Genomic DNA, 27694 nt, shown 5'->3' with positions numbered 1-27694 from the left:
CTCGTTGATGGAATTATTGTATTAATTTATAAGTTGAGAGGAGAGATGTGAGGAGATGTGAGGAACTTAACCCGGGGAGAAGGCTATTTATAGCCGATAAAAGTTGTAACAATTATACAAGGCGTGGTACCTACCCCGCGCTATATATAATTATAAAGGTCAGGCGCGGCCCCTGACCCGCACTATACCCACGTGTATCTGTGTCAGCATAAGACGCGTCGCAAGGGGGGCGCCTTACCTCACGTGACGCCAAATCATCGTATAACCTTACTGCAAAGGGTGTTAGAGCGAGAAATATAGTCTGACCGATGTTAAATCGATAAATATACCGATTACCGATAATTTTTTTAAGAAAAACGCCGAGACTCTAAAGGTATCAACATGATTAAACAATCTCAACTTAGTTGCCAAAATGTGTCACGTCAAACTTCTAAGATTGTAGTAATTGCTGCTAACGACAGAGTGACCTATTTATTACAAGACGAAAATATTAATGACAGTTTCATTATTTTTAAGATTTTAGTGCTTAAAATTAAAACTTACTCAGACTTCAATGACCATTTTTATAGTTTACCCTAGATTAAATTGACTAAAGATGACAAACATGAAACATGATAGTTTTCCTAAATTGTTAAGCCGAAGAAGAAGACACACCACAAAGTGTGGGAGGCGAGCATTATCGCTACATGTCATTAGAGCATTGATCAGCTTAGATTTTCCCCACCAAAACCCCAAAGGATTACACTAAACTAAATATCAATCAAACCTTCCTTTCCACTTGAAACAGCTTCTCCACCACCAAAGAGGAATACTGAACCCAAACAAACTATGGAGATCCCCGTACTATCATTTTCATCCAAGACGACGCCGTTCTGGGGTTTCTGTTGCGTTTCTTCTTCTTCCTCCTCTAATTCAAATTTGAGGTTGCTTTGTGAGTTTGGGTCGAGGAAGAGGAGAATGTCGATACGCTGCGCAAAGGCGTCCGTGGAAAGGACCGGTGAAGCTGCGATTAAAGAAAGCGAGAGCTTTACCGGAAGCGCCATGGGAGTTACCACACTGGATCAAAGCTTTACTGAAGATTTTCCTATTTGGGATAAAATTGGTGCTGTTGTTAGACTCAGCTATGGAATCGGTAATTTTTTTGCTTCCTGCTTTTTTGGGTTTTGTTCCAAAATGATAGATTTTGAGGGGAAATTATTGCAAACATTGATTAAAGCTTCAACTTTTTTATATTTATATTCCTTCTGTTAAAGCTAATGGCCCCATGTCTTGTTTTTCTCTTTTAAAGTCAAATCATAAAATGATTTTGAGTTTCAATTTCAAGTAACATTTTCTTCTATGAGAAGGAAGGCAGATGTCAAAGATGGCCACTGTTTTATTTTGGTGCTCTTGTTTGGGTAAAACATAGTTCTTAGTAGCAATAAACAGTTCCGGCTTCTGATTTTTGTTGTGCTTTGTATGTGTGTTTAGGGATATATGGAGCAATGGCTTTAGCTGGGAGGTTATATGCTCGATTACCGGAATCGACTCCATGGGAGGTTTTCACCCTTCATTAGATGCTATTCTTGAAGGACTTGGTTATGCAGCTCCTCCAATCATGGCCCTTCTTTTCATATTAGATGTATGTTCATTATTTGCTTGTCACTTTATAATTTGTTTTCTACCTAATTGATTAGAAAATCTTGAAAAACATTAACCATGTACTGGAGATTTATGCCTTTGAACTCTTGGTAAAGATTATTGATTTGGGTGTATGCTTATAAGGAATGTAAAATTAGTTCAGGTCGCATTCTAGTTTTTATAAAATGGATTTTCAGATTGTGTTCGTGTTCATAAGTTTGTGTTTATATTTTGATGAACTTGTGTGGTCACAGGATGAAGTAGTGAAACTTTCTCCTCATGCTCGTGCAATAAGAGATGTGGAGGATGAGGAACTAAGGAGCTTCTTTTATGGAATGTCACCTTGGCAGGTAAACCAACTTAAATGTATTTACTGCTTAGATATCGCCTTTCACATGCCTCATCGTTATTGAAGCAATGACAATAAACCGGTTTCACTTTGCACAAATTTCGCAGTTCATACTTATAGTTGCCGCAAGCTCAGTTGGAGAGGAGCTTTTCTACAGGGCTGCTGTTCAGGTTTGTCATCTTGAAAACTTTTCATAGCTATATGGAAATTCGTAAAAGTTTTTCCATCTCACAGATCTTGTATGCTAAAAGTTGTACGTTCTGCTATAATATTCTCGGGAACCTTGCTATGCATACTTGTTTGATTTTTATGTTGAACACGTCACATATTCGATATCTGGATTATGAGCTTTTCTCAACCCTGCTCTACCTATAATGAAAATAAACTGATAAAAAAATCGCTCTTTTTTGGAAAATATTTAGGGAGCATTGGCTGATATATTCTTGAGAGGCACTGATTTGGTTTCGGATGCTCGAGGAATGGCATCTTTGGTATATATTATGTTCTGCAAATTGTATATTCTTTATGTTGTAATAATTCTTTTCCCCCCTCACAACTAAGTTCTGTGATTTTGCTTGTTTCTCCATGATTACAGACAGGTGTGCTACCACCCTTTGTTCCATTTGCTCAGGCATTTGCAGCAGTAATAACAGCTGCTCTTACAGGTTCTCTATACTATGTGGCCGCCTCTCCGAAAGGTAGATTCTGGAACTGCCCTTTTTGAGAAACTTTTAGTTATCCTCAAAAGTTTTAAGTTTTTTCACTTCTTCCTTCCCTTTTTCCCATCTTCAGATCCTACTTATGTAGTTGCACCGGTTCAACGATCCGGTTCTGCTCGTGAAGATCTAAAAAAGCTATTCGCAGGTAAGAGAAGATCCCTAATAAATCATATTAGTAGCTGCCCGTGAAGATGATTGCATCTCCGGGAACGAAGTGTGGTGATCAGCAGCTACTTTTTTTCTGTAACCATTCATCACCTAACTAATTTTCGGCAAACGTGGTGCAGCCTGGTATGATAGGAGACAAATGAAAAAGATCTACTCTCCCCTTTTGGAAGGAATTTTGGCCCTTTACCTCGGATTCGAATGGATCGAGGTAACGATTTTGTTGCATTATTTAAGTAGTCGAAGAATCAAACCAAACATTTTCATTACATCAGCTAAACTAATCTGGCTTCTTAACATACTGCTGCTACCTTTGACAGACAAACAACATTCTTGCACCTATTATCACTCATGGTATATACTCCGCCACTATACTCGGACATGGTCTTTGGAAGATACACGACCACCGGAGAAGGTTACGCCAGAGGATTCAACAGCTCAAGTCGGAAGGAAAGAATTCAAACAAACTGTGAAGGAGCTGTTGAGGGATGGAGGATTTTGTATATTTACAGTCTACAAAAAAGTAGAAATACTATGGATTATATGTACAATCACGTTGTATTCTAACAGTTGTGCAGAAGAAAATCAGGGCACACCCAATGTATCAAATAAATTAACTGTATTTACACAATAATACCAGTTTTCTTTCCAATATGCTTTGCAAATGATGCCAAGAATATGTCAAGCATCAAACTTTATAACATTCCAAGAATTAAATGTTTTTGTGGGTGCGAAAGAGAATTTGAACAAGTTAAAGGAATCATTGTCTGAAATTGACAATGCTCTTTGGCCGTATGTGAAACAGTGGAAGGAATTAAGAGTTTTGATAATCACTTGTGCCGCTATTAAGCAAACACGTCTCCTTATAGTGAACTTTGATGGAAATAGAGGCGGTCCGACTTTTATATTTTGTAATGGAAATATTGAGTTCATTGCATTACAATTCCTTCAATTATGACTTTCATTTTAAACTAGTCTTTAAACGTATAAACATTTTAATTTTATCCTTGAACTATGACAATTATTCTAAATTAGTCCTCAAACTTTTGAACATTTCAATTTCATCCTCAAACTATGATCTTCATTCTAAATTGGTCCCCAAAACTTTTTGAACATTTCAATTTCATTCCAAATTATACATATATACTAATCACATCCCTTGTAATAAAATCGTTCGGCCAAGTTATATTATTATATATTTGAAACAAAATAAAACTTAGGTTAAATTATGGTTGAAACTAATTACATATTTGGATGAATTTGGGGGATGAAATTGGAAGATTCAAAAGTTTGAAGATCAATTTAGAATAAGATTTATAGTTTAGGGATGAAATTAAAATATTTAAAAGTTTAAGAACTAATTTATAAAGATAGATATAATTTAAGGATGAAATTAAAATATTTAAAAATTTAAAAAAAATTAAAATAATCATAATTTGAAGATATATGATACAATCAATTCGAAAATAGATTTAGAGTAGAGGTGGTCCAATTCAAAAGGCACTTTGATGAGCATGTTTGAGCTTTACCCAATCCAAAAGATAATGGACTTTTACTCGTTTATTTTACAACCTTTGAAGGGGAGCCCAGTTTTCTAATACCCTACATTTTGTGTCCAAAATGATTATAGTAACGAGTTCTTTTAGGGTGCGTTTGGTTCACGGAATATAAGATTACCAGTGAGAATACGATTATCGGAATGTAACATTACCAAACACATTACTGGGAATGTTACATTACTGTGTTTGGTTTGTTTGACAGTATTGTAAGATTACATTGTTTGGTTGAAGGAATAAAAGATTATTGGAATATATATTTTACCAAATTGACCTTGTTCTATATTTTTTAACAAGTAAAATTTTAAATATTTAAATAAAAATATTTATATCAAAATTCATCGATAATATATTTAAATAAAAATTATTTATATAAATGATCGATAATATATTATTTTATTATTTAAATATATCATGTATTATTTTAATTTTAATTAATATTAAATTTTACAAAATTTATTTAAAAATATATTAAAATTTTACTTCAACATTTAACTAAATGTTCAATATTAGGGATTTTTAACTTTCACTATGATATTGAATCGACCATTACAATGATTCCGTTAGGTAATGTTTTCTACAAAAAATAGCTATGACCATTAAAAATAAGTTTTCCATTCTTGTTGTCGAAGATTTATTAGATGAATTATTAGGGGTTAAATATTTTTCAAAAATCGATCTAAGGTCTGACATTACCAAATCCGAATCAAGAAAGATGATATACAACAAAACTACTTTTAGAACTCACCATACTCATTTTGAATTCAAAGTCATGCTAATTGGTCTTACGAATGCCCAACCACATTTCAATCTCTAATAAATGAGCTTTTTGGACCATATTTGAGGAGGTTTGTTTTCGTTTTCTTTGATGATATATTAATTTACTCTGACAGTTGGGACTTACATTTACAACACTTAGAAATAGTATTACAATTACTACAAACTAGCAGTTTATTTGTCAAAAAGAGAAAATATTTTTTTTGAACACAAAACGGTTGAATGTATGGGACACATTATTTTTGTCCAAGGAGTTGCAACGGATCCTAGAAAACACTATTTGAATACCAGCCAAACATTGTCTGAATCCATCATTTTTATCTTGATGCTATTTTAACTAGTCAGGGTTCTACTACAGAAAGTATCAACTCTGCTTCCCTTTCATTTTTCATGTATCAAGCTGAAACACTGTCCGAATCTAGCTATTTAGGCAACTGAATTTTACAATTACAATCGTTAGCCAAAAGGAATATGAATGTTTTATTCATGGTCTAAAGAAACTTGGGAATTCGGATTTAAAACACACCAATGAAATTGAATCAATAGCACCCACAAGAGCATATGCTAGCCACAAAGCAAACAAGGTACCACTTCCATATAATATGATTGAATATGCATCTTCATTGTCAAGCTGCAGTGTTTAGTATTCCAATCATCTGAATTGATTCAGAAACAATTAGAAATGGAAAGTACTTGTAAGAAAATAAACAAACTATAAAAAAAGCTCTCAAAGTATGATGAATTGAATATGAGCAAACTTACAACACCGTTTGAAATTGAATTCTTTTTAAACTAATTATAGAAACAGGGATAAAGAGGGACAAACATATTGTATGATCGGCCAAAATTACGGGGAAAGCTATCTATAAGAATTGAAGAAAGAAGAAAATGAATTGGAAGTAATCATCACAGCAACCAAATTGCAAATTCATTAAAGAAGTTAACTAATACATAATGAACAAAATCTAAGCAAGGCAAAGAACAGAAAAGAAGTGGTTCTAACCTTCACTAAGGTAAAATCACAAGATATCATTTCGGGGAAAAAGATATGTGCAAAGGGAATATGACCATCTAAAGATCTTAATATATAATGTAACCACAACAGCTGAGCTCACATCTATCTCAACATCGAAGAAAGGAGGTGGACTATGACCCATTCGAAGATATAGAGTAAACGCAACAAATTCTTTATAGTTTGCAGAAACTTATACTGTATATAGAAAATAATAACCATATTGACAGGCAATGCCTCCTACCACAAAATTACTTTTAGCAGTCCAACTCAACTAACCACATTGAATATAAGTTAAGATGCATGGAGATTTATATTTACTTCTCTTATTATCGGTAAATCAAGGAAATTAGAAGTAGAAATCCCAAATATCAGGAAATTTCAATGCTAATAATGAGTCATCAAGGGCCAAAAAGGAATAGCTCACACAACTGCACAACTACCGCACCAGCTAAAGCTAATATTACCCCACTAATATTCATAACCTGCTATAAGCGAAGATAACAAATATATATTGAGCCTTAAAGCTAATATTACCCCACTAATATTACCGTACCTTGTTTCTGATTTGTTATTATTATTGTTAGCAAGGGATCATGTATGAACTATGGACAATGAACTTTTAGCAAGACTGTTTTTCTTTTATTTCAAAATAAAAGATAAAATAAATTATAGTAGAAAATTTCATAAAAGATAAAAGATATTTCACAAGACGGATCCTTAAAGCAAGAAACAAAACCCAGACCATCAAATCAACTAAGGATGAAGATAAACAAGTCAAAAGAAAAACCCATAGAGCAAAACAATTGATCATCAATAAGGGGGAAACCCATGAACAAAACTGAATGATAATCAGAAAATGAACAGATATTGGGGAAGATGAAACATAGAAGAAACATCAAAGAAATTGAAGATTAAACAAAGAAAAAGTAGATATGTAAACTCACATCCTTGCTTGATCGTTTTTAGCTTTCCACAGAATAAGCTTTCAGGAGGAGCAGCGATCGCGGTGGGAATTTCACAGAATCAAGCAAAACGAAGGGAGAAGGTTATTTTAGACAAGGGGGACGGGAATAATGAAATACCTAAGGAAGAGAGGGGATAAACATTCCCCGGAAAACAGAAAAAAATTTATTGTTGGTATTAGTTTTTAATTGGCACTTGGTAATGTGTCCCCATCCAAATGTGGGTATATCTATCTGGGAAAAAAATATTCCTCCCAGTAATGCATTATACTAGGGATGGTAGAATGACCTGAACCCGACGGGGAAACCCGAAACCTGATCAAGTTCGGGTCGAGTATTGGGGATTTTTTTGGGTCGGGTTTGGGGCAAGGTATCCCTGCCCCGCCCCGATTATATATATATATAATATTTTATATTTTTTTATATTAATTATATATATAATATTTTTGGGTTCGGGTTCGGGTTCAGTTTTGAGTATAATATTTCGGGTCGGGTTCGGGGAAAAAAATTCCCGACGGGTCGCCCCGATAAAAAATGCGACGGGGATTGGGTCGAGGTCGGGGATGGGGCGAGCAAAACTCACCCCGAACCCGACCCGTTGCCATTCCTACATTATACCGTGAACCAAACGGGCTGTTAGGGTTAATGAAATATAATAATTTTATTGAATTTATTAATGATATGTTTTAATAGGTTTAATTGAAAAATAAGTCCCCAATCGTGTGTAGAGTTTTTTTAAATAGTGTTGTTTATTATTTCCGGTGTCTAAAGTTTTATTATGTTATCATTTTAAGGCTATTTTGTCAAAAATGCTGAAAAAAATCCATCAATAAATGGTTGATTGAGACATGGAATTAATTTATGATTAATATTAATTTTTCAAAAAATATATTAAATTTGTTTAAAAAAAATCAACCAATGATTTCTTCGACCAAACACTCATTTATCACCAACAATTCGATCCATGGACCTCTCGGGTCAACTTGCACCCATTGACTCAAATCTAGGGCGTACAGGAATTAAAAAGTCCTCCCAAATCGAATTGTACTTGTTGTCATCGAAAGGCCCACATCCGAGAGGCCCAAGTTATCAAAGTAAATGGGGATCTAATCAGGTTAAGGATTCAAGAATCTAAGGTAAATTCAAGTTGTATTAGGACTTTTCCTTATGGATAAGACTTACTTTGAGTTGTATTAGGAGTTTGCCTTGTGGATAAATTTTTTACTCTTAGTTGAAGGAGTAAGTTAAGTCAAATTAAGACACCATTAAATGTAAGGGGAATTTAGTATAAATACAAGTCCTCACCTCAATTGTGAATAGTCTGATGAACTAATAAAGATTAGCATGAGCATTTAGGCTCAACTCTCTCTCTCTCGACATTTTTACTAAGAGTTCTCTTATTTTATTTCCACTAATTGAATCTGTCAAATTCTTCTAAGTCAAGGTACATTTTTAAGGTCTCAATTATCCAAGTTCGAAGACTGATTTAGGCACACAATCCATGTCTCAACGCCTAAAGCCGCACGATTTGCTAGTTCAACTCTAGCTTTGTAACACTTTAGCGTGTTGTTACCAGTCTATGTTGTTTCCCTCATGCCCCTCGCCTTTGCTCCTTTTGAAATCAAACCCTTCAACTCGAGCCACTCGCAGTGTTTTTACGTGTCCCTCGGCAGTGCTCGAGTGTCTCATTAGTCATCATACCCTGCTCGAGTTTCATGTGTGCACACTACTGCCTAACCACATCCTCCATAGGCTCATTACCGCTCTCCTCACTCTTTCATTTTGAACCCCCACCAGCTCCACACCACCCATTGGTCAGCCTCTTTTGATTCTTGCACACCCTACTAGTCACCCGAGCATTTCTACGCATCTTGATGTCGCACGCTCTCTGTGTGCTGCTGCCCAACTGTCGATCCTCTGCCTTCACTCATGTGAGAACCGTGCCTATTATTGACACTCATTGGCTACCTAACGTGAATCCCCTTTTACTCGATGAAATCACTCCTCGCCTCAATTAGGTATAGAGTATCGATCTTTAGCATTAATTTGAAATGAATATTCCTAATACCAAATTATTAAAAATGTGATTGGGTTATCAATAGTAATTCTCTCATCTAGAATTAAATATTTGGGTTAAATGAACCCATCAAGTGGCCTCAGGGATAAAATGAAATGTCATTTTCTTTAGAGGTCTCTTGGGTTTGAGTAGCTACGTCTGCAAAGTGTTTGTATTGTCAATTGGTTAAGAAAATTTTAAATAAATACTACATTGTAATCACACCATACTAATAAAACAAATATTTAGGGTAAATGGTTGTATTTGAGGTTTTGGGTATTGATTAGGGATTCTATTATTGATTGTAGGATTTGATCGAGCACTGTCCATCTTGCCTACCTCACCCACTAGGGTACTCGATGTGAAATCGGGTAATCAAAAGGTCACTCTGATATCACTTGGCACGTAACCATTACTCTCTTCCCAAAAGACATTTATGATAGGATGTGCAACACTATTGTTGATAAAGTCCATGGCCTCTATTTTCCTTTTTGACATGAGATTCATGTCCTTCACCTCCCCAAGAAGTGACATTCTTCTTCACTCAATCTCGTGACATCATCATCACGAGCCATCATCTACCCTGTCTACCCTACCCATTGAGACACTCTGTGTAAACTCAGACTGTTAAAAGGTCATTATAATATCACTTGTTACAAAGTCATTATCCTCTACTCAAAAGACATGTCTAATAGGACGTGCAATGCTACCGCTTATAAATTTCAAGACCTCCATTTTCATTTTTGATGTAATGTATTAGACACATATATTTACAATTTAATTAATGTATTTTCTTATATTATCATATTTGAACTAATATTTTATGCTTAAATTAATGGTTAGGTTTATAAAATAGTATGATTGATACATCTTTAATACTATAACAGGATGATTGATACAACGATACAAAACTCGTCCCCTCTCTCTTTATCCATTGAATTTGATTCCGGAGCTAGTAAGGACATTAACTATCAGAACATAAAGTAGAAAATCTTAAACCACACGGCCACCAGATCTGAACTATAGGGATGCAAAACTGGTGTCACGTAGGATCGTTAAGCCCCGAAACCCACATGGGAACGCATTGATGTTTGAGCCTCACGTCAATAACATGTGCTCCCAGAGTGTCACGAATCACAATATTCTTTGTGTATGCATGGCCAATTGCCTGATGTAAACTACAATTGCTCTGCTCTTTTCCCACCTTTGACCTCACTGATTTTCTTTATTTCTTTTCTTGCTGAACAAACAGAGGTTAAAACACAATCTGCAAAGCTGACCTAAAAGTGAAGGAAATATAGTTTAAACAAGTGCATGTACATATCCTGCATTCTTGGGAAAACATCCTCTGAAGGAATAACATTACTTTCATGTAAAAGCTGCTGCTGCTGTGTGTGAAGAAATAAACAATAATTAACACCATGTGAAGGCCAAATGCAACTGGTTCATCTCATGTACTCATTTCTCTATACTAAACCCTTCGTCAGCAACATGAATTAAGTGACCTCAGTGGTTAAAGAGAGATATTATTTTTAAAGGTCCTGGGTTTGAACATCGAAATAGTTATTATTTTTAAAGGTCTTGGGTTTGAACATCACATTTATAGGAATGTTTGAACGGTTATTATCAAATAATTGAGAGTATTTCGAACATAAATTATCTTATAATCATCTCATACTAGTAAAAAAATGAAACTGCAACATCATTTGTGTCGTGTCTCTTATAATTACGACCCCAATAAAATTACATTCTCTTAAACAACCTGACAGACAACTTATTGATACAAGGAAAAATTTCTTAAAATTAAATTAGGGTTTTCCTTTTTAAGTAACTTAACTGTTTCTTTCCTAATTGTATGTGTTACTTAGCATGAAGAATGTGCTTTAGCTGTGGCAATGGATGAAGAGACAATATATATATATATATATATATATGAATAGTCTGAGGTGAGTATTTCTTTATAATCTTTTTACCCTGCAGACATAGATGCTCGAACCTGATACCTCAAGAGAAAACAACACTCCCTTTAATCATAGAGACCACTCAATGAATTAATAATTGCCATGATTTCTTGACTATGTTTTAAAAATAAGCTCTTTCATTGTACCAATAGATAACCAATGTTTTTAAAAGTAAAGCAAGTATTTGAGAAAATAGAGCAGTCCTTAGTACTCCCAGTTCAATCAAAATGATAATAAAACGACAATCAAGTCTTAATCATCCATGTGGTTCCCTCAATGATCATAGTGTTGTACCCATGATATACATATTTTTATCAATTTTAATTTTTCCTTTTTTCATTAATTAATGTTGTAAACACAATGGAATCCATGCGTCAATGGGGTTTGTTTATTCAAATAGGGTTTTTATATTTTTGCTCCCAGTGTAGGGTCTTTTTGAAAGCTACAAAGGAATATATTAAAAACAATGTCATATGATGTTGTACAAGTTGGCTTTAGTGAAGCATTTTTCAAAAAGATGGGTTTGGAACATTGGTTGTGTGTTCAAAATGATGGTGATGAGTTTTCAAAGTCTTCCAAAAGCAATTAATATACAGCTATATGATTCACAATAGAATTTGTTTGCTAAGACACACCAAAGCTTTAGCACTAGTTTCTCTTTTGCTTGATATTTGCTGCCCTTGTGTAATCAGGGATGAATCAAGGAGGTGACATAGTCGGTAGCTTCCACTGAAAAATTCAAATTCTAATCTAATTTATATTTGTTTTTATATTTTCTATTAATAATATGTTTTTGTCTTCTAAAATTTTATAAAATCGTCCCAGAGCATAAAATCTTCCTTTCGTTCTTCGTACAATCTTGGTATCATATGCCTTCCAAATATCCAAATATAAATCAGTTTTCAGGACCCAGATTTCAGAAAATCAAGCAATTTCCCATTTCACTGTATTATAATAGAAAACAGCAGCTCAAGCATGCATCCATGGTAATCTATGCCTTTCATTTGATGCCTGGAGATATAATTCTAGTACTAATGATAATATCTGAGATTTCAGTTAAGGTTTAAGGTGCTTTAAGTTCAATCAAAATCATCAAAATTTAAGGAATTTTAACTGATTTAATTTTATTATATCTTAGTTAAGGTTTGCGATATATAATGAAGACTATTACCATAATAATTGTTATAAGATAATAGTAAGTTTATTGATCGCAAATAAAAGAGATACTAAAATTTTTGTGTTAAAAAATCCTAAACGACAAGAACCACACTTAAAGGAAGAGAATTTTTATTGACATCAAAAAAAAGAATAATAACAATTAAAGAAGAATACCAAACGAATTGTTATTATTCTTTAAAGTTTCGGATTCGAACACCAGCAATGTTAGGGGTACGAGCATTTAATCTCAAATAGTTTAGAGTTATCTTTAAACATATACTACATTGTACTTACCCCATATTAATAAATAAATAAATAAATAAAAAGATATGTGGAAACAACTTAATATATACCTCTAATATCTAGTATCTATTTATAGGATAGTTACTTGATTATGAAACTTACACAAAATAAATCCATTCAAACTAATTTTCTACTTTTAGTCAACAACTAATACTAGAAGTATGATTCAAATAGAATTTAGATCATAAAATGTTAAATAAAACTCTAATAGTATCCAACTTTACACAAATTCTACAAGTGTAAGGAGTTAAAAAAAACTCAAATTCAATAAAAAATCCAAACTAAAAAATAAAAAATTATATATCTTAATAAACAAGTTCTCCATCTTGATAGCATATTCTTCACATCTTCTATGAAACTTCTTAAAGATATTAATCAACAATGATTGTCAATCGATTCCGAGTCTTGCCCAAACTTAAACGTATAAGATAACTTAGTCTTCACGTCATCAAGGTGATCATACATGACAACTTTGTGATAGAATTTGTGTGAAGTGAGTGATTGTTATTTATTAATTCAAATTCTAATTGGTAATTAAGTTAAATATTATTGTAACTCTAATGGTTGAAGATTAATTAGTGATTGAGTTTATTTAAATAAGATTCTTATAGAGTAAGGATTCTCGGTAACTAAATTTATTTTCTCTATAAATATAAAGTATGTCTTAGCATTTAAAAGTACGAGAGAATTGTTTTAGATATATATAATCATTTAAAAGTATGAGGTATATATTGTATGTCTTGGGATACAAGAGAATTCTATGTATTTTTTCTTTATGATGTTTATGTTTATAGTTGATTTTTGTTTCTCTCATCTATTGAGGTAGATAAGATCAAACCATATTAAATCTCGTCTTTTGTGTGTCTTATTTTTGTTGATCTCAGATTATTTATTTTTTTACAAATTACTAACCATAATAATTTTTTAAATAGTCAAAAAATGAATATAAAATATATAGTCTTTGTTCAATTTTTTTTTTGTTTTTTACAATGCAAACACACCTTACAAATATAACTGTTCAAACTCGAAATTTTTAAGAAAAACAACACTCTTTTTACTATTAAGTTTGAGTTCTACTAAAAAAATGGCTGTCCCTTGTTCCCATATGTAATGGGGTAAGGGGGAGGTAAGATAGTAGGCTGCCCCCAACACTAGGTTGAGAGCAGCTTCCGTAGGAGACCTCCAAATTATGAAATGCCCTCCATGGGACTCGATCCCACGACCTCAAGGTTAAGAACCTTGTGCTCTACCAACTGAGCTAGATGGTCATTTCAATGTGAAGTAGTAAGAAAATTTTTAGTAGGCCATTTCAATAAAATTACATACAGGTAGTGGGACCACGGATTTAAGCATGGATTAGGGCAGTTAATTACTTGTTTCATGTCCGAAGATGGGAATTAATTAATGGGTTGATGTGGATGTTTTCATTGAGATTATCAAAATATTGTTAATTTGTGTTTTTTTAATTTAGAAAAACGACAAATTAGCACATGAAATTAGACTCCATGCGAGCACTTTGAAGAATCGTATGTATGAATCCTGGACATCTCAATTATTTGGGACGAATATAACAATGTTGACCATATATTCACATTATAATGTTTACCATTATAATGGGAAAGATGCATAACTCTTGTTCTTTGACATATGTGCATGTATTCCAAGTAACATATCCATGAGAATTTTTGTTTACAATTGGTTCAGTTGACATGAATTAAACGATTTTATTATAAAATGATTGAGAATTTTTCAAACATATAGATGATTAGGCAAAACGTACTTGCTCTCTCTTTTCTCCTACCTAATATCATAACAAAAAAAAAACACTATGAAGTTTTGTTCAGATTTATTTTCTTTTAAATTTTATTTATGTATATTTATTCCAAATGTGTCTGGATAAAAATAAATTCATATAGGTATAGGGTATGCAATAAATTTTTTAAATAAATCGTATGTCATTACATTATTTTATTTTTTATACTTATTTTTTCAAAAAATATTGAATTTTTCTATGATTTTTATTTTGAACATCTTAATCATTACTTGATTTTTATTTAATTTTATGAGTAACTATTATCTGATATTAATAAATAAAGTTGAAATATTTTTTGTTCATATTATATTTGTAATTTTTATTAATTTGAGCCTTAAAAATTTATAAATGTATATGATTAAAATTTTGTATCATTTAATTAATGATACTTTTATTTATTTTTAAATATTAAGAATTAAATTAATAAAATTTATAAATTAAACATATTAAAAAAAGTTTTTATTACTTTTATAATTGTTACATTAATAGATAACAATATAATTAAATAAAAATTAAAAATACATAATGGTAAAATTATCTCATAATGTATGATAATACGGTCACTTTGACTCGTATTCTTTTTTTAAGTAGTTCGGGCCCCATCGTTAGTTAATTAACTATCAATGTTTTCCGTTGGCTAGACAGATTTATGTGGACTAGAATGTTGATATGACATGTCCATGTCTCATGTCAATAATTTTATAAAAAATTAATTAATTATATGTAACTATATATATTCATGAAAATATGGCATCACCTCCCTAAACATCATCCTTTAATTTCATGTTATCTGTCACGTTACTAACCCCTCTCTCATTGTGATTCATGTTATCTGTCACGGTACTAACACCTCTCCCGTTGTAATCTCAGTCGGCACCTTGAATCCTTGATGGGGTTTCATGGTCTAAGTCGGGGTTCACCAATAAAAGTAAAAACATGAATAAGAAAACCAATAGTGTCGTAACCAAGTATAGAAACGATTAAATTTTTTAATGTCAAAGTTCATTAGAGAAAAATGGTTCAAAATAACATCAATAAATTTCGAAATCTTCTCACCTTCATTATCGAACAAAAAGGTCACTTAGTTTTATCATTGCTTCGTAGGAACTTGTATTCCTTGCTGTAATAAACAATGTCCTGACCCAAACTGAATTTCACATGGCTCACATCGATGGTAATCAGGGGTAGAACAAAGTCGAGACATATGGGGCCTATGCCCCCAAAATATAAAAAAAATAAATTCTAGACCTTTAAAATTAAAAAAAAAAAATTAATTTAAACTTCTAAATTTTTTAAAATTTTAAGTTGCTATCTCAAATTTGAAGTTTGTCTCTCAAATTCTATCACCAAATTGGTCTCTTAAATTCTATCAAAAAATTCCAACACTTGTAGTCTAATAATTGAGCAATCCTTTAAAGGACAACACAAATGTGCACTTGAAATGACCCACTTGGCAGTCCCCAAATTATCACGATAATGCATTTTCAACCCACTTTGTGTAGGCATTAGACCTTCAATGAGTTCGACTACTGCCATAATATAATTCTTAAAATTCAAACCGTCACTCTAATATCGACGATGAATATAACAAAGTCCACACTAACTTCTTGGACAATGCAACACAATTATAATAAGAATAGAATTCAATTGCACCTTTCATTTATAAAAGAATTCGACTATACTTGTAATCAATTTCATATTATGAGTTCTCATGTCGAAATTACAAGGCTAGCAATGTTTCATAGGTTGAAACTATTTTAGGAATGAATTACTATTTCTCAATACATATTTCTGGAAAAAAAATTATCCACTATATACACAGTTCTAAAAGTTGGAAACCCCCGTTTGCTTAAATAATGTTGTCATTAGAAGAAGGCACAACAACCCTCACTCACCCATTATTTTATGTATAGGTTTAGGCTTTGAGTGAGAAATGGATAGAAGAAACTTTGTTTATTATCCCCTCCCCTCTCCAATTCATCATCTCCTTCCCTTTCCCTTTCCCTTTCCCTTGTTTATTCAAATCCCAGACTGCTTCTTCCCCTTAAAATAAACGAATCCCTCTTGAACAGTTTTTCATCCAAATCCCATAAATTATTTAAAACTTCTTTATTTGCTTATTTTAATCCTTCGTTTTCCCTTGTTTTCTGTTGTCGTTTGATGCTGGCATGGCTGGTCTTGATTTAGGCACTGCTTCTCGCTACTTTCATCAGCTTCACAGACCCGACCTTCACCTCCAACACCAACCCGAACCCGAGGAACAAGAAGCTTCAAACAAAGGTCTTGGTGCTCACTATGGTTCAGCTGAACATCACCAGGACGATGGTTCACACCAAGGGCTGGATTTAGTCAACGCGGGCAACTCAGGTTCGGGTGAGGTCATGGCCCGTAGGGCGAGAGGTCGTCCTGCAGGTTCGAAGAACAAACCCAAGCCTCCGGTTATCATCACGCGGGAGAGTGCAAACACGCTACGAGCTCACATTCTTGAAGTTGGGAATGGCTGTGATGTATTCGACTGTGTCGCCAACTACGCTCGGAGAAGGCAAAGAGGAATCAGCATACTGAGTGGGAGTGGAACGGTGACCAACGTGAGCATTAGACAACCGGCTGCAGCTGGAACTGTGGTTACCCTTCATGGCAGATTCGAAATACTATCGCTTTCGGGTTCGTTTTTGCCGCCGCCAGCTCCTCCGGGTGCCACCAGCTTGACAATCTATTTGGCTGGCGGGCAAGGGCAGGTTGTAGGAGGGAGTGTAGTCGGGGAACTGATGACGGCAGGACCTGTTATTGTCATAGCTGCATCGTTTACAAATGTGGCCTACGAAAGGCTGCCTTTAGAAGAGGATGACGACCAGTTGCAGATGCAAAGCGGCGGCAGCGGTGGTGGGAATAATATGTTTGCGGATGCAGCAGTTGGCGCTGGAGGGTTACCTTTCTTGAATTTTCCGTCTAATGTGCAGTTACCCGTTGAAGGATGGGCAGGAAACTCCGGTGGTGGTGGTGGTAGGCCCCCGTTTTGAGTAAAAATGGGAGCTTTGGATGGGAAATTCAAGTCTGGATTCTTGGATCATAAAAGGTGAGGAAATTCATGAACAAGTTATAATCTCCGCCATCATCATGCTTCTTCTTCTACTTGCTCCACTGTTGAATGTTAATTCTAGTTTCCTTTTCACCCCTTTTGATCTTTCTTTTTCTGATTTCTGGGAATAGTCCTTTCTCGTGTTCATGGTATGATGATGTATAATTAATTAAGTATTTTTGGATGAATTTGTAGTGTTAGAAATAGGTGAACTAGGGTTTTAGCTTCCCAACAGATATATTCCTTTCCAAAGTAAATGTTGCAGGATTGGATTCGCTAACATTAACATGGGACTGTGTTCTGTTTGCATTGTTTTTAGGCACATAATAAATGAAACAGTGTAGTAAATGATTTAAGAGCCAACGTTACACTCATTTTTTTTCTAGGAAACTCTAAAATACAACTTATTATTATAAGGTTAAAATATGATAGAAATTGATTATAATTAAAAATCTTACCAATAATATAATTTTTTAGATTGAAGAGAACAATTTTTTAAGTTGGACAAGTTTCAACCGAAAATGTTATATTTTCAATTGTAAGTCTTAAATTCTCCTAATGTAACTTTCGATTACAACAAAAAAAAATTATATATTTTATAACTTTTAGGCTGAACATAAAAAACCATCTTAAATAAATTTTATAATTTTAAAGAACTACCCTCGTTTATGATGGGTGCATGTGTCAAGTTTTTGCTTTTGTGTTAGTGTTACCCACTTTTCTCGAGAATAGTTTTTTTCTTTTTTTTCTATTACAACAAAATCCTCTCTTCCAACTACATTAATCGTGAGAAAATTTAAGAATAATAGGGCTTCAAAAGCATTTTCCAAGCTAAATTATGGTGGTGCTTGATGCTGATTCCTTTCTTGCGTACCATCACTTTATCATCTTCATTAGTGGGTTTAATCTCATGGCACATATTGAACTCACACCTTAAAATATTTTTTTATAGTTATCGATATCTAATTTATTAATTAATTAAACCAAATTATACATCTCAGAGGTCTAATATAATTATATAAAAATGTTCCAGCGTCCAACTTAATTTATTTCATTCATAAGTATGGGATCTAGTTTACCTCATTTGCAAATTATATAAATCTTTATCTCCGCTTTAGTTTCCAGCACGAGGAAACAAAAATGCTGCTTCCCTTATGCCAACTATGCTTCAAATAAATTGTGCTTAATTTTCCCATAAAAACTTATAATTATGTTTATATAGTTATAAACAAGTAAGGATGATTCAAATTATCTATTATATCTACAAATATTGTTTTAATTGGATATAATATATTATATATTATTGGAGCTTATAATAAGAAATATAATAATGATGTATCTATAAAATATCCATCAAGCGATCTCAGTAGTAAAAGAGAATATTATTCTCTAGAGGTTCTAGGTTTGAACAATTACGTTTATAGGGTATATATAAGTTTTCAAATGGTTAAAAAAATTCTAAACAAATACTAATCACTACAATAAAAGTGTTCTGTAGCGGCGTTTTTAGCGGCATTTTAAGGGTAAATGCCACAACATTTAAGCATATCGCGGGATTTACTATCTAAACGCCACAAAATGATACTTTAGCGGCGTTTTTTAAACAAATGCCGCAATAGAGAGGTAATTTAGCGGCGTTTATAGCTAAAATGTCGCAATAGAGATGTTTATAGTGGCGTTTTTCAACAAACGCCGCAATAGAGTGGAAATTTAGAAACGCCGCGATAGTGTTGTTTATAGTGGCGTTTTTTCAACAAACGACACTATAGAGAAGTAATTTCGCGGCATTTATCAAACAAACGCCGCAATAGTATTGTTTATAGTGGCGTTTGTGCAAAAAAAACACCGCAATAGAGTAATAATATAGCGGCATTTGTCCTACAAACGTCGCAATATGTTGTTTATCGTGGCGTTTATATTAAAACGCCGCAAAAATATGCACTACAGTGGCGTTTTAAAAAAAAAACATCGCAAAAGGGTCAATATATGCTCTCCTATCCAATCCCTAAAATTATTTCAGCACTATTTCCCTAAAAGGGATTTCTCTGGTACAACAACAACCCTCACACGATTGCAGCCGACGTCGTCTTCTGTATGTCCCGACGACCAAATTTGCCCTCTCAGTAGCGAACAATTATCTCACGATTGCACGGTTTGATCCATTCTCTCACTACTGAACTTTTTTCATTTATTTTTTGTTGGTATTCTGAAAATGGGGAAAACCTAGAAAGCTAACGTAATGGAGAAATATAATAGCTTTTGAATAGGAAAAAGAATATCTATACATATTGTTTTACTGTTTACTGCTTGGGAGAAGTGTTTTTCTGCTTTCGAATAGAAAAATAATTGCTTTTGAAAACGTGACAAATGGTTGTGGTACAAAGAGCATGTGTTGCATTCAGTAAGAGAAATTATCGTCGGAATGTCTACGTGGCGTCTTTGATCTGACGATGGATCAAATTATCGTTGGGAGGCTATCAGTTCGAACTTGCCATCCAAATTCGATAATGACCCGAAAGACCCTCCTATTGCAAAACACCCTTCCATGTCCGATCTCCTAAATGAAGGTAATAATTAATCGCTGAAAGTTTGTGGCGCTAATTTTTTTTTACTATAAAATTTCATAGATCGCACGCATGTAGGATGTTCAAAGCTTATTGAGAACGATGATAGAGGAGTTGATAAATACCCGATGTTTAGAACTGAATTTGGTAACTCTGCGGCGTTGAAAGAATCTTCAATAGCAAAAGCAATATCTATCCTCAATGAAGAAGACGTTACCTCTACTGTTACTCCAAGTAAACCTTTATATCATCTATTTAATTTTTTTAATGTTTGATTATATTTTCAAGCCACCTCTAATCAAGTTTCATATTTTAGGTGGAAGGTCGTTATCTGTTTCAAGTGAAGCACTGAAGAGCGCTTGGAGTCTTCTTGGTGAACTGGAGGTAGGAGATTTATTTGGTGAAATGGATGAAGAGTTTCTCCATATAGAGTTTTCACGGAGGAAAAACTTAACGATGCGTGGTCAAACAAGGAAAACAACTTTTTTACGTCCTTTCCCCACGAAGGAGCAATGAAGACTAAATTCTAGCGAACAATATTGTTAAGACTGTTTATGCATAACTTTAATGTTGGAGTGGATTTTAATGTATTTTGTTGTTAAGTAATTGTAAGCATAATGAGTGCCTTAATTAAAATATATGGTTGTTGTTAATTACATTAAGCGTTATGATAGTAAATTAAGTTTATGTACAGAAGAAATGAAATATATAAAATCAATTAATCTCATATAAATAAAGGTAATTAGCGACGTTTGTATAAAAAAAACGCAGCAATATGTTCATTCATAGTGGCGTTTTTCCAACAAACGCCGTTTCAAGGATAATGATTTAGCGGTGTAAACGCCGCAATATAATAGAACTATAGCGGCGTTGTTATTAAAATGGCGCTATATAGGGTTACTTTAGTGGCATTTTTAAACAAAAAACGCCGCTAAATATTTGGACATTAGTGGCATTTTTATACAAACATGACAATAGATTTAATATTTAGTGGCGTTTTTAAGAAAACGCCGCTATAGAGGCTTAAGTTAGTGGCGTTTTGAAACACAAACGCCGCGCAACATTTGGACAGTAGTGGCGTTTTTTAAGTAAACGCAGCGATAGAGTGCAACTATAGTAGCGTTTGGATTACAAATGCCGCAACTTTCTATAAAACCCCCAAATTTTGCGACTGAGCCTTAGCCCTATTCTCTTCATCGTATTATTGCCCAATCAGTTGCTCATTTTCCTCCATCAACCCTTACATCGGTTCTCCACCATCGGCGACAGTCACAAAGGTAAGAACATCTTCCTTCACCATCGACCTTTTGGCTCTTATTTCTTTATTTCTCAGCGTTATTCCCCCTTTGGTTTGATTTCTTCGCAGCATTTCGTTTTGATTCATTTTGATAGCACTAAATTTCTATTCCAATTTTCTGCTTATTTCTTCATTTTGATTCAATGGGCATTGTTCCTTTAATGCATTTTTAGAACCCATGTCCCGAAAAGTTGAATAATTTGATTTAATTGAAGCACCGTGCACACTGGGTCTTTGTATTTTCTGCAATTTGTCCATTGTTTAAAATATTTTCTGTAATTCGTCTTTATTGCAGAGGAATTACTCTACATTGCCATTGAAGAGTTTGGTAAAATCAGTGTTAATCACGGCTGGACATTCTTCAAGGGTACATTCATTATCACTCTGCGTTTTTTCCTTTTTTTTGTACATTCATATGTATTTTGAGTTAATTTCATGACATCATTTCTGAACTATTATTTTAATTTCATGAGATCATTTCTGAACTAAAAACACAGCTTCGTTGTAGACTATACTAAGCACTAGCATACAACCAACAAATCAAAAACTAATGTTTACTACTTGTGTATTATACCTTGAAGAACGAATGTTGGAATCTTAAAAACTAATGTTTTTAAGACAAATGCCACTAAATATTGGTACCTATTGCGGCGTTTATATCGTTACCTACTGTGGCGTTTTTGGTTAACAAACGCCGCAAACTTTAGCGGCGCATTTTGCGGCGTTTTTCATAATGCCGCATGTGTTTTTTGCGGCGCTTAAAAACGCCGCTATAGGTAAAAAAAAACGCCGCAAAAAGCCAGTTTTTCTATAGTGAATACATTATGATTTCCCTAATATCTTTACTAAACTTAAAATCATTATCTTTTCTTAATTACAGTTTGAACCAAAATTTTACACTGATTATATTAAAAATAGAACAAACATGATGGTGAAACTTTTTATTATAAGGAGAGCTGACCCGACCAAGTCCTTGATTTACATTACAATTTTTTATTCTAACTTGTCTCCTTTATTATTTCATTATTCCAACAAGAAATTTCCTCATCGTTTGATTAAGTTCAATAGAAGGAGGATACTCCTAACCTAGTTTGTTCTATTTATAAAACTTGAGATTCGAACTTCTGACATTGTTTAAAGAATCTAGTATCTCATCTCACTAGAACAACTTTGTCCAGTTTTCTCCATTCATAAACACTGAAATTTGAATTTCTGATCTTGCTTTAAGGATCTAATGTTTCATCCCACTAGATCAACTTTATCTTAATTGTTTCCAACAACTTTGTTGTGTTCTTTGTCTTAATTGTTTTTATTGAATGACTTTGATTAATGATGCTCAAAATGCATAAAATAACAAATACTAATTATCAAATTTAATTTAAATAAATAAGACAATATAATACTGATCTAAGAAGAAAAAACATTTCTCTAAAAAATTTGACATCTAACTATCTAAGTGTTATGTAATAAAATGCAACAAATTGATGCCCAAGCCTAAAGTCCTCAACTGGTAATTCAGAAAGCAGCATCCTCATTGTTGAGTGTGGCCGGTCCAATGTGAGTTCATTTGAACATCGTTATTAAGCATAGATGGAGGAACCGAGTTGTTATAAAACTCGGACCCTCCATTAAGTGCGCTACCACCTTTTTCACCCGAGGACTCACTTGAGCCAGCATGCAGAGGAGAGCTACCTGCGGTCCCTGGTGCCCCGAAGTTCTGCATATTCGGTGTTGGTATGAAAGAAGGTTCAGTTCTTAGAACATCTAGGTTCTGTTTTTTCACATCCGCAATGAAGCTGCCAACAATGACCTGAAAGGAGATAGAAAACAGTCATGAAATAAGAAAGAAAAACATTGATGTCATGCCATGAGAAGAGACTCCCTTGATCCCCAGTTGCATGGTGTCTCAGATGCAAATGTTTAAACAGAATCAAGCCTCTAACCTAAACTACTTTGGCTTCTTGAATGCGAATGCAGCTTATGAGAAACAAATATAAACACAAAATAAGAATCAAATATACTTGAACTGGTGTTACTGCCCGTAGTATGCCTGCAACTCCACCACCTACTACTCGTCCATCAGGCCCAACTAACGAGACATTTAATCCACCAGACCTGCTACAACTACCATTATTTTCGGAAACCAAGAACGAACCTGATAAAGAAATTATTTCAAGTCGGCCCTGCAATTAAGAAGAATTATGTAACTAAATTGTGCATAATTTGATAAAGTAATTACGATTCAAACTGCTAAAGTTTCATGAACCACTTTGGTTTGACAAACCTTTAATGTGTCTACAGCCATGTAGTGCTGAGATTTCAGCTGGTCCCATTAGCTATCAGAAAGTAAACTCACTGACAACCTATACATGCCAATTATCTAACTTTAACTTCTTACTTGATCTCATTCTCGGATCAACCTCATTTTACTAGCTAGTATAAATGAATTGTCAAGAATTCAACTATAAACTAGAAGTAAATACAAGATGAGTCACTCAATATCACCTCATATAGGTTTGTGTTGTTTTCTGGTAAATGGTACATGTAATCACATGCATGTGTCTATGTATATTGTTTGTAGTGCATGTGCTTTAAGCTTATGGTTCGTTAGCTTTCCTCCGAATGGTAGCAGTAAGCTTTGTTCTTGGTTTTGTAAGATCGTTAATATTGCTGCTGCTATCATTAAATCACTAGTAATGATACCCCTTTTACTTGAAACGGAATTTCGGCTCTAAGCCTAATCATTTAGAAGAACAAGTTCATCTAACACAACCACACATCAAAAGAGCCAACTAGCAACAAAAAACAAAAAAATACATCTTTTTGTGTACGGGCATTGTGCGTACATACACAAACATAGAGAGGCAGGGAATGCCTTTATATATTAAAGTCCAGAAAGTTCATACTTCAGCAGCCCTACTCCTACCAAAGCCAAGGTTCCGAGCCGATGATTATATTCGAGATAAAGCTTATTTAATCAGAAGGATCTCTTATTAACAAAAGTTACCTCATATTTTTCCATACCACCAGGCTGGCCAAGTGTAACATCACAGACAGCACCATTTGCAGAGAGAACACAGACTGTGCACTGTCCTTGCTGTGAAAAAGCCGTAATCTTTGATGCTACATCCTGCAAATGTAACGATCACACTATAGCACATTATAAATTAATGTAAAGGTCATGCGATAAGGCACATTATGAATCAAGGTTCAAGAATTAAAACATGAGCATACAAAACGCGCGCGAATAGTATTGCACTTTTATTGGCAGGCAATACTATCGAAGGCAGATAAACAAAGAATTATCTCCATCAATGAATCTTTGAAACAACACATAAAAGGATAAATATGCCATGACTCGAGCTAGGATAGAAATGCTCTACACAATATACATTTCCAAACTCAGCATTTAGATAGAGTGTGCAAAGTGCAGAGACTGAATTAGATCTAAATTCCCTCAAGGAGCTCTGCTTAGCAATTATTTTACACTATAATATAAATGAATATAAGAAACATTTGAAGACTGAATATAAGATAAATGAATCACCATCTCCAAGTATAAATCCTTTAAGTCTAAGAAACATAATATTTCTCAAATTCCATCTAAAACAACAATCAGTATTAAGTTTATATATTACTCACCTCACCGGCGTTCACAGTGATCACATGAGGAGTAAATTCCATCCCTGAAACTCCACCTAGTCCAAGAAACAAAAGCAAAAAATTTAAACATCAAATTATGACAGAAAAAGGGGGGGGGGGAAGACTATAACTTTGACAATTCAACTGTTATAATTACCTAATGCATCGATCTGTCCTTTTCCAGAACCTGGTGGCCTTCCGCGATTCCTTCTAGGAGGCTGTTCCACCGCAGCACCAACACTTCCCAAACCGAAAGAGTCACTACCACCACCGTGATTGGCGGAGTGAGTAGCAATTGGGGTGGTGGGTGCCAATTGTAAAGCAATGTCACCGTCGGAAGCATATTTCCTAGGCCTACCTCGCTTCTTTCTCATGGTACCGGGTTCCGCGTTGTACTGAAATTGAGGCGATCCATCGAACCCAAGGGAGTTCAAAGAATCGAACGGCCTGAGTTGCTGTTGATTCTGATTATGAAACTGTTGCAAATGGTACTGATTATGAGACGGCGGTAAAGCCAAGTGGTTGAAAGAGAAACAATGAGCTGAAGAAGGAGGAATATTGGCGGTGAGATTAGAGGTGACGAAGGTGGAGTTGGAAGGGTAGGATGAAGATGTTGGTCCTATAACCATGGGCTGTGCTTGTTGGGGCTGAAATCCCATTCCTGCAGATGCCTGAGCTTGTACTTCTCTCGACTCCATTGTTATTATTCAAAGAATCAAGTTTTAATCTTTGTTTGTTCTGAGTTGCATATAAAAAGAAGGAAGGAGAAGTGTAATTCAACTGAAATTGCGAACAAATGTTGGATAAAATAACTCAAAAGGAGTTAAAAGTTTAAGAGTTGTACGAGTTATCTACTATCTCAACTGCTGAAGTGGACATGGGAAGAGTACAACTGAAATTAAAAAAGCATAAACTACATTGGTAGTCATTAAACTTTTAGTACACTTTCAATTTGGTTACTTAACTTTTAAAACTTGTAATTATGTCATTAAACTTTTAATTCCCTTTCATTATGATCTCTTTCGTTAGCTTTCATTAAAAAATGTGTTGAAGTTTCATATTAAAATTTTCTTTAAAAATCCTAATTATCTAAACTGGTATCCATTGCAAAAGCACAATTTTCGGTGAATAAAATAATTATCAATTAATTATAACGATGGGAAAACTCTATTTTATTATAAAATTAATATATTCGAGTTTCAAGTTGATATGATAATTCACTGTAGAGAATTGAACATATTTAACCTTTAATTTTTATTAGATAATAGTCTCATTTTATCATTGTTTTTGTCAATTTTAGATGATTTCTTTGGTCGAAAAGAACACTACACTTCTCTTTTTCTTTTGCTCTTTCTTTGTTTTAGATCAAACTCTTCCTATAACCTTCTAATCTCCGCACATCCTAATTGAAATTAAAGTCATAATTTTTTTATTCACCATTGTTACTGTCGAATAATCTTGAAACTAAATTATGTTAATCTTATTACTGAATAGATCCTTGTGATTATTGGAGTTAATTGATGATCATTCTATTCATAAAAAATTGATCTTTTGCAATGATTACAAATTTAGAATCTTAGATCTTTCTTTTTTGAAGAAGATTTTAATGTTTCACATTATTTCTTAACGGTTGTTAATAAAATAACCATAATGAAAGTGAATTATAAATTCAATGAATATAATGAAAATATTAAAGGTTTGGTCACCAAAGTGAATGCACTCTAAAAATTTAATGACGGCTAATATAATTTAGGGTAAAGTGCATAAATAGTCCCTCGACTATAGGGTGATACTTTGTTGAGTCCCTCGACTATTAAAAGTTATAAAATAATTCTTCGACTATAGGATATTGTTTTGTTGATACCCCAACTATTAAAAGTTACAAAATAATCACACAATTATTCAGTATGTTTCAAACTCGTTTTTGTTGTTGAAAAATAGACAACAATCTAAGTTGGATGTTAATCTATTGAATGAGATATGATAGTTTATTTAGATTATGGGATCAGATTTCTTAACGAAAAAGAATGAGTTTGGAACATACAATATAATCAGGTGACTATTTTGTAATTTTAATAGTTGGGGACTCAACAAAGTAACACCCTATAATCGAATGATCATTTTGTAACTTTAATAGCCGAGGGATTAAACAAAGCATCACCCTATAATCGGGAGACCATTTGTAAAATTTACCCTATAATTTACACTAAACCCCCCATTTTGCTTTAAACGAATACTATAGCTTTCCAAATCATCCCAAATTCTAAGTAGGGTTTTGTTTAGGTTTTTTTTCTTTTAAATTTTGTTTAGGGTTTTTAATTACTTTTTGTAACTACACTTTATTAGCCCTTAAATTTTATCGTGGGGAGTCATCAATGTGAAGATTATCAATAAGGGTGTTTGCGGTCGGTTTGGATCGATTTTTGGCTAAAAATTCATTCGATCCGAAAATATAAATGTTTGCAGTTTAGATGTTTCTAAAAAAATCCGATTCAATTAAGTGCGGCTTGATTCGGTTTGGATTTGTGCGGTTTTTGGATTCTAATTTTTCAAAATAATTCTTGAATTTTTTCATAAAAACAACAACATATGTATGACAAAAGCAAAGAGAATATATATTTTAACAAATGCAAGCATGTGAAGCTTACAAAGAGAATA

The 27694-nt window shown here is 33.7% G+C and overlaps 2 protein-coding genes and 1 pseudogene across 2 annotated transcripts; 2 read left to right on the top strand and 1 right to left on the bottom strand.

Moving 5' to 3' along the window:
* Positions 1-757: 757 nt before the first annotated feature.
* On the top strand, positions 758-3376 carry LOC120162749 (annotated as a pseudogene).
* A 10697-nt stretch (positions 3377-14073) lies between these two features.
* LOC120162807 (AT-hook motif nuclear-localized protein 23-like) lies at positions 14074-17554 on the top strand. The gene is made up of 2 exons (XM_039172881.1): positions 14074-14117; positions 16563-17554. The coding sequence occupies exon 2, from the start codon at positions 16623-16625 to the stop codon at positions 17472-17474; it is 852 nt and encodes a 283-aa protein (XP_039028812.1). The 5' UTR covers positions 14074-14117; positions 16563-16622; the 3' UTR covers positions 17475-17554.
* Positions 17555-22902: 5348 nt separating this feature from the next.
* LOC120162805 (AT-hook motif nuclear-localized protein 8-like) lies at positions 22903-25771 on the bottom strand. The gene is made up of 5 exons (XM_039172879.1): positions 25194-25771; positions 25037-25092; positions 24402-24524; positions 23416-23577; positions 22903-23204 (listed from the first exon to the last, which is right to left on the bottom strand). Exons 1-5 carry the CDS (start codon positions 25732-25734, stop codon positions 22926-22928), a joined length of 1161 nt encoding a protein of 386 aa, XP_039028810.1. The 5' UTR covers positions 25735-25771; the 3' UTR covers positions 22903-22925.
* Between the last annotated feature and the right edge of the window lie 1923 nt (positions 25772-27694).

The sequence above is a fragment of the Hibiscus syriacus genome, unplaced genomic scaffold (assembly GCF_006381635.1).
Source record: "Hibiscus syriacus cultivar Baekdansim isolate YM2019G1 unplaced genomic scaffold, ASM638163v2 tig00111408_pilon, whole genome shotgun sequence".
Classification (NCBI taxonomy): Eukaryota; Viridiplantae; Streptophyta; class Magnoliopsida; order Malvales; family Malvaceae; genus Hibiscus; species Hibiscus syriacus.
This window is presented reverse-complemented; position numbering and strand designations above follow the sequence as displayed.